The 15910-nt window shown below is 35.0% G+C and overlaps 1 protein-coding gene across 1 annotated transcript; it reads left to right on the top strand.

Moving 5' to 3' along the window:
* The first annotated feature begins 12 nt into the window (after positions 1-12).
* LOC140058699 (importin-9-like) lies at positions 13-11492 on the top strand. Its single transcript, XM_072104410.1, has 23 exons — positions 13-170; positions 554-615; positions 753-839; positions 951-1152; positions 1282-1457; positions 1673-1792; positions 2973-3132; positions 3572-3723; positions 3972-4070; positions 4174-4280; positions 4472-4611; positions 4884-4962; positions 5147-5375; positions 5850-5928; positions 6021-6169; positions 6584-6712; positions 6936-7211; positions 8247-8413; positions 8602-8732; positions 9209-9336; positions 9762-9870; positions 9965-10053; positions 10264-11492. Exons 1-23 carry the CDS (start codon positions 38-40, stop codon positions 10381-10383), a joined length of 3123 nt encoding a protein of 1040 aa, XP_071960511.1. The 5' UTR covers positions 13-37; the 3' UTR covers positions 10384-11492.
* The last annotated feature ends 4418 nt before the right edge of the window (positions 11493-15910 follow it).

Here is a 15910-nt window from a genome sequence, read left to right as displayed (position 1 = left end):
ACGACTGAGTTCATTCGATCACCAGAATCCATCCATCATGGCATCAAATGTTGATGTAACACGCTCTATTCGCGACCACATTGTAGAAAGTTTGCATGCTATATTATCTCCAGAACAGCTTGTACGTATACAAGGTGAAGAACAGATAAAACTGCTTGAAGTAACTGAGGGTAAGTAGTGATTTTGTTTATTTGTTGACCATGCCAACCGACTCGACACAGGACTCGTCCCATTGTAAACAGAGTACAGACGGACATGAGTGAGGTTGGTGGGGGTATCAACAAGGTTTACCTTACTGAGCAGCAGGGCCTAGCAAACTTAGAGGAGAGTGGCCGATTTTTAGTTTTATGTTTCATCGAACCAGCAACTATGATTCACTGTGTAACAACATCATTCTTTAATCAGCCAGCTGTTGATGAACCAACAGCTTACAGTCCCATCTGAAGGATGTGGAATACGTTACTATACTAGGCCTAGTCTAGGGCTAGGCCATATATATAGTCTATGACGTAACCCATCTTCAATAATTTTCTGCTGATGATTTTCTTTTTAGAATTTGGAGTACACCTTGCGGAATTAACCGTCGATCCAAAGGGGGCGCTTGCCATCAGACAGGTACTCATTTGCATTCAACAATTGTTTTTACTTTTTACAAACAATTTCATTTGTTTTCAATGCTTTCTATTACTAATTCATTTAGCCAATTTAGAAAAACAGAAAATAAAAAACAAATCTGTCCTTGCATTTATCAGTTGGCATCTGTAATATTGAAGCAATATGTGGAAAGTCATTGGTCGCAGCATGCCGACAAGTTTAGACCGCCAGAACCGACAGAACCTGTAAGTATTAATTCGTTTTAAAAAAAAGACGTCAAATAAAATAACATAAAAGATTGATTATGAACTTTTTACGTGTTAATTTTACTAACAAATTTCTGGTTTTTTTTTCAGGCAAAAACTGAAATACGACGAATGCTTCTCCCAGGACTTCAAGAGTCCATAAGCAAAGTGCGCTCAAGCATAGCATATGCCATTTCTGCAATCGCTCATTGGGATTGGCCAGAAGCATGGCCGCACCTCTTTGAACAGCTGATGCATTTGATTACAAGCGGTGATGCAAATGCGGTACACGGCGCCATGCGCGTTCTGACGGGTGAGATTATTGGAAAATATATATTGTACAATGTAAAAGTTGCTTATAGTATTAATACAGTATGCATACTATTGTAGATTATAAACATTGTAATGAATACATAAATATTCTTTGTTTTATTTATCTTAGAATTTTCCCGTGAGGTTACTGATATGCAGATGCCGAACGTAGCGCCAGTTATCCTGCCCGAAATGTACCGAATATTCACCAATGCAGAACTATACAGCATCAGAACTAGAGGGCGGGCTGTTGAGATATTTAACACTTGCGCATTACTTATATTCAGCGTGAACGAAGTTGTAAAGGTATGGAGCTCTACACTATCAAACATGTGATGTGCCCATATATGGACATGATGATGTCATATCACTACCATATTTTGGCACATCACAATTTTTTTGTCAAACTAGTTTGATAGTGTAGACAGAGCTTAACAATCAGGCACTATAGGTTTCAAGTACAGCACCTACTCTATAAAAGAAGATTAGTAAAATTAATGTGTAATGTTTTTTTTTTACAGGGTTTAGCAGCAAAACTTGTATATCCTTTGCTACCTAGTTTTGTGGAGGCATTTATTCAAGCCCTCAACACGCCAGATGGTCAAATATCTGATAGCGGTCTTAAAATGGAGGTTATTAAGGTAAGCTATATTGAGGTAAGCTATATTAAGGTAAGCTATATTGAGGTAAGCTATATTAAGGTAAGCTATATTGAGGTAAGCTATATTGAGGTAAGCTATATTGAGGTAAGCTATATTAAGGTAAGCTATATTGAGGTAAGCTATATTGAGGTAAGCTATATTGAGGTAAGCTATATTGAGGTAAGCTATATTGAGGTAAGCTATATTGAGGTAAGCTATATTAAGGTAAGCTATATTGAGGTAAGCTATATTGAGGTAAGCTATATTGAGGTAAGCTATATTGAGGTAAGCTATATTGAGGTAAGCTATATTGAGGTAAGCTATATTGAGGTAAGCTATATTGAGGTAAGCTATATTGAGGTAAGCTATATTGAGGTAAGCTATATTGAGGTAAGCTATATTGAGGTAAGCTATATTGAGGTAAGCTATATTGAGGTAAGCTATATTGAGGTAAGCTATATTGAGGTAAGCTATATTGAGGTAAGCTATATTGAGGTAAGCTATATTGAGGTAAGCTATATTGAGGTAAGCTATATTGAGGTAAGCTATATTGAGGTAAGCTATATTGAGGTAAGCTATATTGAGGTAAGCTATATTGAGGTAAGCTATATTGAGGTAAGCTATATTGAGGTAAGCTATATTGAGGTAAGCTATATTGAGGTAAGCTATATTGAGGTAAGCTATATTGAGGTAAGCTATATTGAGGTAAGCTATATTGAGGTAAGCTATATTGAGGTAAGCTATATTGAGGTAAGCTATATTGAGGTAAGCTATATTGAGGTAAGCTATATTGAGGTAAGCTATATTGAGGTAAGCTATATTGAGGTAAGCTATATTGAGGTAAGCTATATTGAGGTAAGCTATATTGAGGTAAGCTATATTGAGGTAAGCTATATTAAGGTAAGCTATATTGAGGTAAGCTATATTGAGGTAAGCTATATTGAGGTAAGCTATATTGAGGTAAGCTATATTGAGGTAAGCTATATTGAGGTAAGCTATATTGAGGTAAGCTATATTGAGGTAAGCTATATTGAGGTAAGCTATATTGAGGTAAGCTATATTGAGGTAAGCTATATTGAGGTAAGCTATATTGAGGTAAGCTATATTTGGGTAAAAACACACCTTATTATACATATTTGTACTGATATATACATTAACTCTGTATGTTTTTTTTTCATAGGCTTTAACAACACTAATTAAAAACTACCCCAAACAGATGAACAAATTCATGCCGCAAATCTTACCCCCAATTTGGAAGACTCTAACAGAGAGTGCTGAAGTGTACATTACAACTGTTGTCAACGGAACAGAAGAGGCTGACAATCCAATCGACTCTGATGGTAGGTTCTATTATTTTGGAGGGGTCTTCTACTAAAGATTAAGAACCCCATTTGTGCAACCGTAGGTATGTTATGACATCATCATATGGCGCATATCACGTAAACGTTATCAATTTTCAATAATGTTATTACTCAAAACATTCTCCTTCAGACATATGAATTTTTTTTTTTATTTGAAAAGGTCATCATATTCAAACACTTAAATAAACGTGAGTGGTGTAAAGTAAAAACTAACCATCAACTAAACCGTTTACAATGCCAATACCGTCAATGCTTGTTGAACGGTTTTGATCGATGCAATGCCGTTTGTACAAACAATTGTGGTACAGCATACTGTAGATTAAACCTAATAAATAGCATGTTGATGTTACAATGCGTTGCGCGATAGCCTAACTCGTCATCGTAACGAGTTCAATTCTAGTTAAATTTGTTCTTTCAGGTGAAGTATTAGGATTTGAAAACCTTGTATTTAGTGTATTTGATTTTATCAATGGGATGATAGAGACGCCAAAGTTTAGAAGCACTATCAAGAAAAGTGTTGATCAGCTGTTTTATTACATCGTATTATATATGCAAATTACAGAGGAACAGGTAAAATTTGCATAAAAGTTCTGTCCTTTAAATTCAGTGTGTGTATGTAACTGATAAACTTTCTTAAGCTCTGTCTACACTATTAAACTTTATGTGAATGAGAATGTGATGTGCCCATATATGGACATGATGATGTCATATCACTACCATATTTAAGCATATCATTACCATAATTGGGCACATCTAATTTTGTTTGTCAGTTTGATAGTGTAGACAGAGCTTAAATGATATATTGGGGTTTTTTTCAGGCAACAACCTGGACAAATAACCCAAATCAATTTGTTGAAGACGAGGACGTTGAAACATTCTCATACAGCGTTCGAATATCTGCCCAAGACCTTTTACTGGTAAGATAACTAGCATTCGTTGATTAGCATAATTATGTAGTTATAAGTAATAATATAATTTTACAAGTATAGATATACAGTATATTCATTTTGTTTGTTGCAGCAACTTGCAGCAGAGTTCCAGAATGACAGCAGCGTTGGACTAGTTTCAGCAGTAACTAGGCATTTTCAAGAAGCACAGGTTGCTAAGGACAACGGAAACTGTTACTGGTAAACAAGTATATAAATATAGGACGATCGAAAATCATTTTGTTTATATATATATATATATACTTCCAAAACACTGTAATAACACAATAACATCTGTCTGTTAGTTCATGTATGTAAAGACATCGCCTGTCCCTCACAAAGGTCGAAAAAAATCCTTTTAATAGAGGGTGTTTGCTTGTTTGTTTTTTCAGGTGGAAAATTCACGAGTCGAGCCTGTTGGCTCTCGGTAGTGTAAAAAGTTTAATCTGTGATAAGGTTGCGAGTGGTAAACTGCAGTTTGATATGGAGTCATTTCTGACAACAGTGGTACTAGCGGACCTCAATTATCCCGGTAACTATTACGTACATTTCCACGCTGTGATGTTTTAAACACGAATCAATATTAACATTGTGTAACGCTCTGTCTACACTATCAAACTTGTTTGACAAAAAAATGTGATGTGCCCAAATCTGGTAATGATATGATATATCATTTGGGGCGCATCACATTTTTGTGTCGCTTAAAGTTTGATAGTGTAAAAAGAGCCTAAAACATTGTGTAATATAACAAAACGTATGATTCTCATAGCAATAATTTAACATTTTTTTTTTATTTCTCAACAGTTTCACCGTTTTTATTAGGACGAGCGTTGTGGGCTGCCAGTAGGTTTACCTTAGCTATGACACCAAAATTAGTACAGAAGTAAGACAAATCTTTTTTGTTTTGAATATTACTTGTTTACTTACTTGTTTCCGGAGCTCACGGCACAGGGTGGTTGGACCATGTCAGTTGAGACCTGACTTAAATTGATTAGTTGATCTTGAAGATGCTACATCCTCCGGTTTTTCTATAAAGTATTTTCATAATTTTTTTAATGACTCTTCAGTTTTTTAGAAGCAACAACGTTAGGACTTGGTGCGTCACAACCCGCTTCCGTTCGTGTGTCAGCTGTGCGAGCCATCCACGGTTACTGCGATCATCTAAAAACGTCCAATAATAGTCAGATTTTGGTTCCATTTTTACCAACGATAATGGCCGAGTTGATTGAATTAGCCAAACAGAGTTCATCTGATGTTCTGTCTCTCGTCATGGAAACAATAAGTATTGCATTAACAGTAAGTATACAGTGTTAATAAAACTGGCAACTTACCTAGATAAAACGATTAATGCCATAGTAGTGTGAGACACCCCTAGGAGAAAAGTAAAACAAGATTAATTAAAAAACCTGCTTAATTAAATAGAAAATAACTGAGAGCAACTTGATTTCAATTCATTTAAACAGATACAAACAAATCGTGCAAAGCGGCCAACTCAGACAGCATCGTACAACAAGGCCCGACTAAACATCTTGACTCGATGGTGCTGTCTGAGCTGGTCATCTTGAGATAGTGTCAGCTGTAGATTTTAGGTCGTCGCAAGAACTTTAAACATGTTTTATTTGCTCCCGACGAGACGTCTTGTACAGCATTTTCTGAGTTAACCTTAAGTCATCATTTATATACTGTGTGTGTACAATTTATAACGATGATAAACATGAACTGAATTGAAAACAACAAATGCAGTTGTAAACATGTTATGTTGTTTTACAGATTGATAAACCGTTTACAGCCACTTGTGAGAAGCAGATAGCACCATTAGCAATTGCTTTGTTCCTCAAATTTAGTCAAGGTAAAGTACGTTAACAATTATAGATCTACAAAACACTAAGGAAACCAGGAATTTGAGATAATATTTGAAAAAATACATTTTATTCTTTATAGACCCAATTATGGCATCATATGTTGAAGACATCTTCAAAGAGCTAGCCTCAAATCCAGACTGTAAAGATGCACTTGAGAAACGATTAATTCCCACAATTGTTAGTATTATAAACAGCGACCCAGAGAAGCTACCTATGGGTATACAGTCGGTGAGTGTTTGAAATGTGAATGTGCATTTGAATGCCCTCCATGAACCCACCAGCAGTGCAGAGCCTACAAAGGAGACCATCCCCTCTGTATCAAGTGTACATGTTCATTGTACATGGGACTCACGGCTTTACATTTCATCTGAAGGACAAAGCAATGAGAGTAAAGTACCTTGCCTAAAGATGCAATCAATATTGCTGAAACTTACTTAAACCCACGCCTCTCACATGCTAATCTGGTTCCTTACCATTGGACCATATCAATCTCAGAGCATATTATACAATGATTACTATAGATCTTAATGCATAAACCCACGCCTCTCACATGCTAGTCTGGTCCCTTACCATTGGACCATATCAATCTCAGAGCATATTATACAATGATTACTATAGATCTTAATGCATTTTATGTTTCAGCCAGCACTTGATATTCTATGTACAGTTGTAAGAAGCACAGGTGCACCGCTGTCTAGTGATCATGTGACTATAGCCTTCCCCGCAGTCGCTCAGTGCACACTAAGATCAGACGACAATGCTGTCATGCAGGTTAGGAAACAATTTGTTGGATGTGGGTTGGTTGGGGTTTTGGGGAGGTGTTGCCAGTTCAAACTGAAGATGACAATGCTGCCATGCGGGCTATGTAAACAATTTGAGCTTGTTGAGATGGGGGAGGGGTGTATTAAACTAAAAGACTAGCATCGGAAGTGATGGTGAATATTCTACATGCTTGCTCATTGGTTGTTGAAATAAAAGAATTTGTTTCTTACAGAGTGGCGGTGAATGCTTACGAGCATATGTATCCGTAGGACTTGATCAGATAAAAACGTGGCACGATGGCGCCGGCAATAACGGAATCTCGTATATTACAAAATCAATTTCAAAATTACTGAACCCGCAAACGTCAGAGTTTACAGCTGCGTTCATTGGACGACTTGTTGCTATTTTAATCTCAAAGGTTGGGATCGGACTCGGTGACGATCTGTCGGCCATTTTGAAAGCGGTCCTCAGCAAGATGCAACAAGCTGAAACATTAAGCGTAGTACAAGTGAGTTTGTTTTCCACACACGGACACCAAAATAAGTTTGACAACAAACAAATAACTGTTTTCTCATCACAACTTATATACAATTTAATTTAAAGACTAAATTTTTCAATAAACATACACATCATACAACGTACATTTTTTCAAAACTTTCTATTATTTAAAAATTGAAGATAGTCAGGTCTCGGGTCCATTCTATTGAAGATAGTCAGGTCTCGGATCCATTCTATTGAAGATAGTCAGGTCTCGGATCCATTCTATTGAAGATAGTCAGGTCTCGGATCCATTCTATTGAAGATAGTCAGGTCTCGGGTCCATTCTATTGAAGATAGTCAGGTCTCGGGTCCATTCTATTGAAGATAGTCAGGTCTCGGGTCCATTCTATTGAAGATAGTCAGGTCTCGGGTCCATTCTATTGAAGATAGTCAGGTCTCGGGTCCATTCTATTGAAGATAGTCAGGTCTCGGGTCCATTCTATTGAAGATAGTCAGGTCTCGGGTTCATTCTATTGAAGATAGTCAGGTCTCGGGGTCCATTCTATTGAAGATAGTCAGGTCTCGGGTCCATTCTATTGAAGATAGTCAGGTCTCGGGTTCATTCTATTGAAGATAGTCGGGTCTCGGGTCCATTCTATTGAAGATAGTCGGGTCTCGGGTCCATTCTATTGAAGATAGTCGGGTCTCGGGTCCATTCTATTGAAGATAGTCAGGTCTCGGATTCATTCTATTGAAGATAGTCAGGTCTCGGGTTCATTCTATTGAAGATAGTCAGGTCTCGGGTCCATTCTATTGAAGATAGTCGGGTCTCGGGTCCATTCTATTGAAGATAGTCAGGTCTCGGGTCCATTCTATTGTCGTCACAGATTGACTTCATCGGTACTTCTACAGAGACAAACTTTGCAGCATGGTCACCAGTTAAAATAAAGAGTTACATGCTCAAATTGGTTTACATACAATGTTTTGCATGAATTGATATTAAATATTATTTAATAGTAACAGTGTAAACACAATAGCATGTAATACCTATTTATTTTCAAAGTCTTTAGTTATGGTGTTTGCTCACCTTATGCATTCTCAACTTAACGCAGTCTTGGACTTTCTCTACCAAGTACCAGGACCGACCGGTAACACAGCTCTTGAGTTCGTACTTACTGAGTGGGCTGCCCGTCAACACAATTTCTATGGTGCTTATGAGTGTAAAGTTAGGTAAGTGAATGAAATATGCGACTATATAAAACTCTGTCTACACTATCAAACTTTATGTGACAAAAAAAATGTGATGTGTCCATATATGGACATGATGATGTCATATCACTACCATATTTGAGCATATTATTACCATATTTGGGTATATCAAAATACTACTTGTTTAAAAACACTAATCTTTTTTGCAGTATTACAGCCCTTAGTGAGCTTTTGAAACATTTCATTAACACCAATGACAGCCGATTGGATGGCATCGTAGTGAAAGGAGATGAAATATTCAAACATGAAGGAATCAGAACACGCTCAAAGGCAGCAATTTGTAAGAACAAGATCATTAGTAAATATCGTATATTAAAAAACAATGTAGAGTAGTCAAAGTGTGTCTATGCCATAAACACTTTTGAAATAAACTGTATTATATAACACCTAAATAAATTCCTGTCATTTGATTGGATGATTGTGGGTCACATGGCGTGAAATAAACTGTATTATATAACACCTAAATAAATTCCTGTCATTTGATTGGATGATTGTGGGTCACATGGCGTGAAATAAACTGTATTATATAACACCTAAATAAATTCCTGTCATTTGATTGGATGATTGTGGGTCACATGGCGTGAAATAAACTGTATTATATAACACCTAAATAAATTCCTGTCATTTGATTTGACCATACAAAACACTGCTATTAACACACCAGAATTTGTGTAAGCTCCGGATTTGTTATAGGCGATGTATAAGGGGTATTAGAAAAACAGATTAATTTTTTAGTAATTTTATTTAAATTCACAGCTCCTGTAGAATGGACTGTAATTCCAATTCAGGTTAAAATTTACAAAATATTAGTGAATGAATTGTCAAACGTGATGGAGGCAAATATATCAAGGCAGGCATCAGCCGGCGGCGAAGACATAGAAGAGGTAATGTCATTAGCAAACTGAGGTCATGTCATTAGCTGAGGTCATGTCATTAGCTGGCGTCATGTCATTAGCTGAGGTCGTGTCATTAGCAAACTGAGGCCATGTCATTAGTGGTGGTCATGTCATTAGAAAAATGAGGCCATGTCATTAGTAGAGATCATGTCAGTAGCAAATTGAGGCCATGTCATTAGTGGAGGTCATGTCATTAGTGGAGGTCATGTCAGTAGCTGGCGTCATGTCATCAACAAACTGAGGTCTTGTCATTAGTGTAGGTCATGTCAGTAGCTGGTGTTATGTCATCAGCAAACTGAGGTCTTGTCATTGGCTGGGGCCGTGTCATTAGCAAACTGAGGTCATGTCAGTAGCTGAGGTCATATATATTTTAAAATGAGTAATAACATAACTTGATTTGTTTGTGTTCATAGGAGGATGGTTGGGATGAAGATGAAGACGATGATGACGATGATGATAACATCAATGATAATGATTTAGCAAATCAGTTGGCAGGTTTTGTACCTACATCATCATTCTTAGGTAATAATATTAAGATATTGCCCTGTTATGATGTAGTACTGGTGCAATAAGTAATGTTTTTCTAGATGACAATTTCATATTCTATTGTTTTTAGGTTATGATTTTGGTGATGCGGATGTAGATGATGATGATGAGGATGATCCAGATGCGTTGCAGGATCCTGTCTTTCAAATTGACATTCAGGTAGATAGTTTACTACTGTTGTCACGGTTACGACCTTCTCTTAAATTGTCTGTTATTATGAAAGTGATTAGTTAAAGTGAAACTAAATGAAAAACAGTGTTATGAAGTGTAACTTGTACTAAAAAAACAATAATGTTATGTTAAAAACGTGTAACCGTTTTTTTTTTGTTCGGTGCAGAAAAAGTGATTTAAAAAATTTTTTTTTTCCAGGCTCATCTTACGGAATTTCTACAGCAGCTATCCCATCATCCTTCACATGTGGTGTTTGCCTCGCACCTCAACAATATTGAGAAACACATTCTGTCGACAATTGGCATCTCTGTACAATAATGGGGAAATAATAAAATGAAATAAAATAGCCTATGGCATCACAATTGTTTGTCTAACTAGTTTGATAGTGTAGACAGAGCTTTATAATACATGTTATTTGTATGTCATTAGTGGTTAATGCGGAACATACAACACATTTGTTTGCATGTTCATTAATGAATGCATTATAAATACAGTAGTGCCAATGACGTATTGTGAAGGCGTGGCGTTTGCGCAGGTTACACACAAGTATTGAGTTCTGTTGTGTATTGTTTGGCGAACAAAGTCGGTCAAACAGAAGTTAGTGATTAAATGGGTTAGAGTGTTAATGTTGTGTGTTGATTTAAAATGAATTATTTCAGGAATGACATTCAAATGTTGAATTAACTTTACTGACCTGTATGTTGAAACAACCTGTAATTAAAAAAAAAATATTAAAAAATTATACAAAAATAAATTGTTTAAAAATATATATTTTTGTTTGATGTTTCATTTATTATTTTATTTGTATATTATTTCAAAGGAAGTGATGCATAATTTTGTTAGTTATTTAATATTGTACAATTAATTTTATACTTTTGGCAAAAATGATACTATTCATGGTCGTTAAAATAATATTTTTATGTGTTGATAATAAACTATTACAAGAACATAATAAACAAGTTAAACATAATTATTGAATAACTATTCCAAAGAAAATATTTGATTTTGTTTGTCTTCCACAACTTTAATAATGTGTTTGTGGTGAAATTGTTAATTTGGTGTAAAACATTGAATTTAAATTCATAATACTGTGAAAAAATTTAAAATGATGGTAGTGTTAGGACAGAATAACATGCGATGTATTTAACCCTTTCACACGCACTATACATGACGGCGCTAGTTTTAATGACGTAGTGTTTACTCGCACCGGTGCGCACATAATGTGCAGTTTTGTTATTCACGAAAAAGGGTATTACATTGCAGGAGTATTCACATGGTTTTAAGATATATTAGTAAAATAGAAGTTATATTGTTGGATGGTTCATTTGTCAATGATGTCATTTAATGGTGATGTCATTAAACGGTGATGTGATTTGTCGATGATGTCATTCAAAGTGTTCTCATGTGCTTTTTCAATAAATATTTCCATGACAAATGTTTGACAAAGTCTTGATTAAATGTATTTACGAAGGTTTCACAAAAACAAACATTATTTTTATTCCTACCGCTGGGCGGGTCCAAAAAAGTGTCTACAGTAGAGCCTACATGTTACCTAGGCAACCAAAAAGCCTACAAAGTATCCCGTTTGAACAACCCTTCCCCAACCCATAGATGATATGTATTAAATTACAAACAAAATGATAATCATTTTATGATGTGTACGTAAAACTTGGGTCCTACTGTAAAGTGGAAGGCATGTAGGCCTAAGTACAAAAAAAACCAGCCATACTACATAACTAACATTTAGTTTTAAATTTTAACTATAACAAAAAATAAAAAAATATAAAAAAACACAAATATAATATAAACCTATAGACTATAAGATAGATACAATTATAAAGAAAAACACTATAAAATTAACTATTAATGACTATTGAGATTTTACAAATTACATATTTGTTTGAATACTATATATAATATAACTAACATTCACGTATGATATTTACAGAACATTACCAAATTGGTCTTTAACTGTAAAACAACAAAACCTACGCTAATAACAATCAACTTTATAAGAACAGTGACAATGATGTTATTTTTTTTGTCAATGAAAAATACTTTAAAAAACTAACTTTTGAGAGCTTTTGATTTACAATGACCTAGGACGCATATTGTTCTGGAGAACTGTTTCACATGGACTCCGCATGCGAACAATGAATTGACGTGCAATGCAAACTGTACAACCCGAAACCGAAGCAAGGCCGTAGCGGGAGGTTAAAAACAGAAGAGCCAAAAATGCTTTAAATATAATTATTAATATAAAATATAATGGTCTCTGCTGGGGAATTGAGATGGGTAGTGAAAATTGAAAATGTCAGGTTCTGCCTCATGCGGGCTGCAGCCCTGCAAAGATACTATGAAATATGGTTGAAAAAATTGCAACAGAATTTATTTCACCACAATGCATTTCTATAAGAACATACTAAAAGTCTAGAAAAATCCAGGTAGGGGAAAAAGGTTTTTTTTAAACAAAATGGCCGCCAATGGCGAAAATGCCTAAAAAAGGACAAAAAAACATAAATGATAGATCTAATTACCACTTTATAACAGTTTTTACAATGGTTTATATATTTCTTTAGAGTTTCGAAGATCTGAACTACAATATACACATTATTTTAGGTGCTGTTAATTAGAAAATTACGAAAGCCCATTAATGCCATTTTAAGTATATGTTTTTCGAACGTAATCCGTTCTAACGAATTAGTAATTCGTTTGAACGGATTAATAATCTGTTCAAACGAATTAGTAATCCGTTCAAACGAATTGCAACATATACAACAAGTGCCATTTAAAGAATATGTTGTAATCCGTTCAAACGAATTACTAATTTGTTTAAACAGATTAATAATCTGTTAAAACGAATTAGGAATCCGTTCAAACGGATTAGTAATTTGTTTAAACGGATTAGTAATTTGTTCAAACGAATTACTAATTCGTTCTAACGAATTAGTAATTCGTTTGAACGGATTAATAATCCGTTTAAACAAATTAGTAATTCGTTTGAACGAATTAGTAATCCGTTAAAACAAATTAGTAATTCGTTTGAACGGATTAGTAATCCGTTTGAACAAATTAGCAATCCGTTTAAACAAATTAGTAATTTGTTTGAACGGATTAGTAATCCGTTCAAACGAATTACAACATATACTTTAAATGGCACTTGTTGTATATGTTGTAATTCGTTTGAACGGATTACTATTTCGTTTGAACAGATTATTAATCCGTTCAAACGAATTACTAATTTGTTAGAACGGATTACGTTCGAAAAACATATACTTAAAATGGCATTAATGGGCTTTCGTATATACACAACAAGTGCCATTTAAAGAATATGTTGTAATTTGTTTGAACGGATTAATAATCTGTTCAAACGAATTACTAATTTGTTTAAACAGATTAATAATCTGTTAAAACGAATTAGGAATCCGTTCAAACGGATTAGTAATTTGTTTAAACGGATTACTAATTTGTTCAAACGAATTACTAATTCGTTCTAACGAATTAGTAATCCGTTTGAACAAATTATTAATTTGTTTAAACAAATTAATAATTTGTTTAAACGGATTACTAATTCGTTCAAACGAATTACTTATTTGTTCAAACAGATTAATAATCCGTTTAAACAAATTATTAATTTGTTTAAACAAATTATTAATTCGTTTCAACGGATTACTAATTCGTTTGAACGAATTAGTAATTCGTTTGAACGGTTTACTAATCCGTTTAAACAAATTACTAATTTGTTTTGAACGAATTAGTAATCCGTTTAAACAAATTAGTAATTCGTTTGAACGGATTAGTAATCCGTTTGAACAAATTAGTAATCCGTTTAAACAAATTAGTAATTTGTTTGAACGGATTAGTAATCCGTTCAAACGAATTAAAACATATACTTTAAATGGCACTTGTTGTATATGTTGCAATTCGTTTGAACGGATTACTAATTCGTTTGAACAGATTATTAATCCGTTCAAACGAATTACTAATTCGTTATAACAGATTACGTTCGAAAAACATATACTTAAAATGCCATTAATGGGCTTTCGTAGAAAATGGCTGAAAAACAAATGTTTAAGTATCTAGATATATCTCTATTGTTATAATATATAAAACGCAGTCATTCCTATGCTTAATGCATAGGATTACGGTGTCTAATAATAAATCAGTTCATTTACATTTGTACTGTTATAACAATATATTACAACATTGGTGGTGCCAGCGGGGAGGGGTATAGGGATGGGAGATAATATGGGAAGGGTGAGGGAGTCTGTCCGGCCCCCCCATCCCCTCTCCCCAATTGTATATGTAGACAATATGATGATATTTCCTAATATAAAACAATACCCCATTGAGTGCTGTTTCAAGGATTTTCATTTTTAAAAGTGAGTAAAACTACCCTTTACCGGTATAATATTGTTGGAACTTCTGGGTGCGCTCCCATTGATGGCCCAGCCAATTGATGCTAGCTGCGCTCTAGATCCCCCCCCCCCCCTCATCGGGAAAATCCTTGCGCCATTTTTTTCCTCAAATGTACGCCCCGCCACATGCATATTACACACAATATTGTATTTTAACACATCTCTATTTGTAATAGAATTCGCTGAATGACATGATGGTGTTGTATTTGTTCATATATAAAGGGTGTATTTATTTGATTATACATGTTACCACATTACACCCACAAAAATAAACGCCTCTCCGAATAAACTCCTCACAACGATTACATGCCCCCACTACCCTCCTTAAAAATCAACCACCAAGGGCATTTATTCAAATAAATGCGGTAATTTCACTTTCATCTTGTCAGTATCTCATCCTCCATCTATTGGTGGGGAATTGAGCATGTGCTGATGCCGTGGCATTCTTAAAAAATAGTGGAGCAGCAGTCCAAACCATATTTTCTGGAACTGCAATTCATTTTACTACAACCTTATTTACAGGTACATCTAATCAACTTTAATAGTTTCTCTGGTGCTGGTAGTAAATTTGTCATCAATACTTTCCATCCCTAGTCTATGGGTTGAAGAGAATTTCCTATCCACTGCTATACCTGGTAATAAAGACTCACGAAATGAAATTTTGCAGCAAGGGAATAGCTTTGCTTTTTGCAACTTTCTCAAAGAAAAGTAGGCTGTCTAAAGTCTCCATTGACTTCCCTCCATATATACGGTAGCTACCATCCAATGCCAAATTCCTGATGCAATGGTTCTTTTTTTTTGGAAACTGTTTGGTTTACAGAATTTGACATACAACTCCAACTGTGATGATTTTTAAGACCAACACCTTTTCCTAAACCAAATTTACTTACGGACCATAATTACAGCCATTAAACACAAGAGTTTACTTTGCCTTCACATAACGTAACAAACATACATGGTACATAATAAATGTCTTGAAATGTTGCTGTTTCGGGCCAAGAGGTTTGATGTAGCAGTGCTCCCCTATTGATAACATACAGTGGGCAGTGAGATGAAGGTTTCTGAGTAGTCTAGCAGTGTGTATGGAGTAAAAGAGGGCTGCAGGAAAAGTACAAGGTTCTTTTTCAACAAATGATGCATTGTGTATGACTGTCTCACATAGCCATCAATGATGAAATAGTATATGTGAGGGAATGTGCACTGCTTCTCTATTGATGAATATGGTTGATTTTGACCCATGTATAATAATATGTTCTTTCCTCTTAAATTTATATTCTGTCACGGGTGCTTCATTCATTGATTTAATACCGTATGTTCTCGATGGGGAGCACTGTGAATGCATGTAAAGTCTTTCCTTGGTGTGAAGCTCTGTAAAAATTAATTTGCTTTTTATACATGTAATTCAGGGATGTGATACTACATCCCAT

Source organism: Antedon mediterranea, chromosome 9 (assembly GCF_964355755.1).
Source record: "Antedon mediterranea chromosome 9, ecAntMedi1.1, whole genome shotgun sequence".
NCBI classification, from domain to species: Eukaryota; Metazoa; Echinodermata; class Crinoidea; order Comatulida; family Antedonidae; genus Antedon; species Antedon mediterranea.
Note: the sequence above shows the minus strand (reverse complement) of the source record. Positions and strands in the feature narration are given on the sequence as shown.

Excerpts from the sequence above, each read along its gene's own strand:
- LOC140058699 (XM_072104410.1), top strand. The coding sequence starts at position 38 with ATGGCATCAAATGTTGATGTAACACGCTCTATTCGCGACCACATTGTA. Across the intron at positions 1,793-2,972 it reads TTAAAATGGAGGTTATTAAG|GCTTTAACAACACTAATTAA; the intron begins GTAAGCTATATT and ends TTTTTTTCATAG. Across the intron at positions 4,281-4,471 it reads GACAACGGAAACTGTTACTG|GTGGAAAATTCACGAGTCGA; the intron begins GTAAACAAGTAT and ends TTGTTTTTTCAG.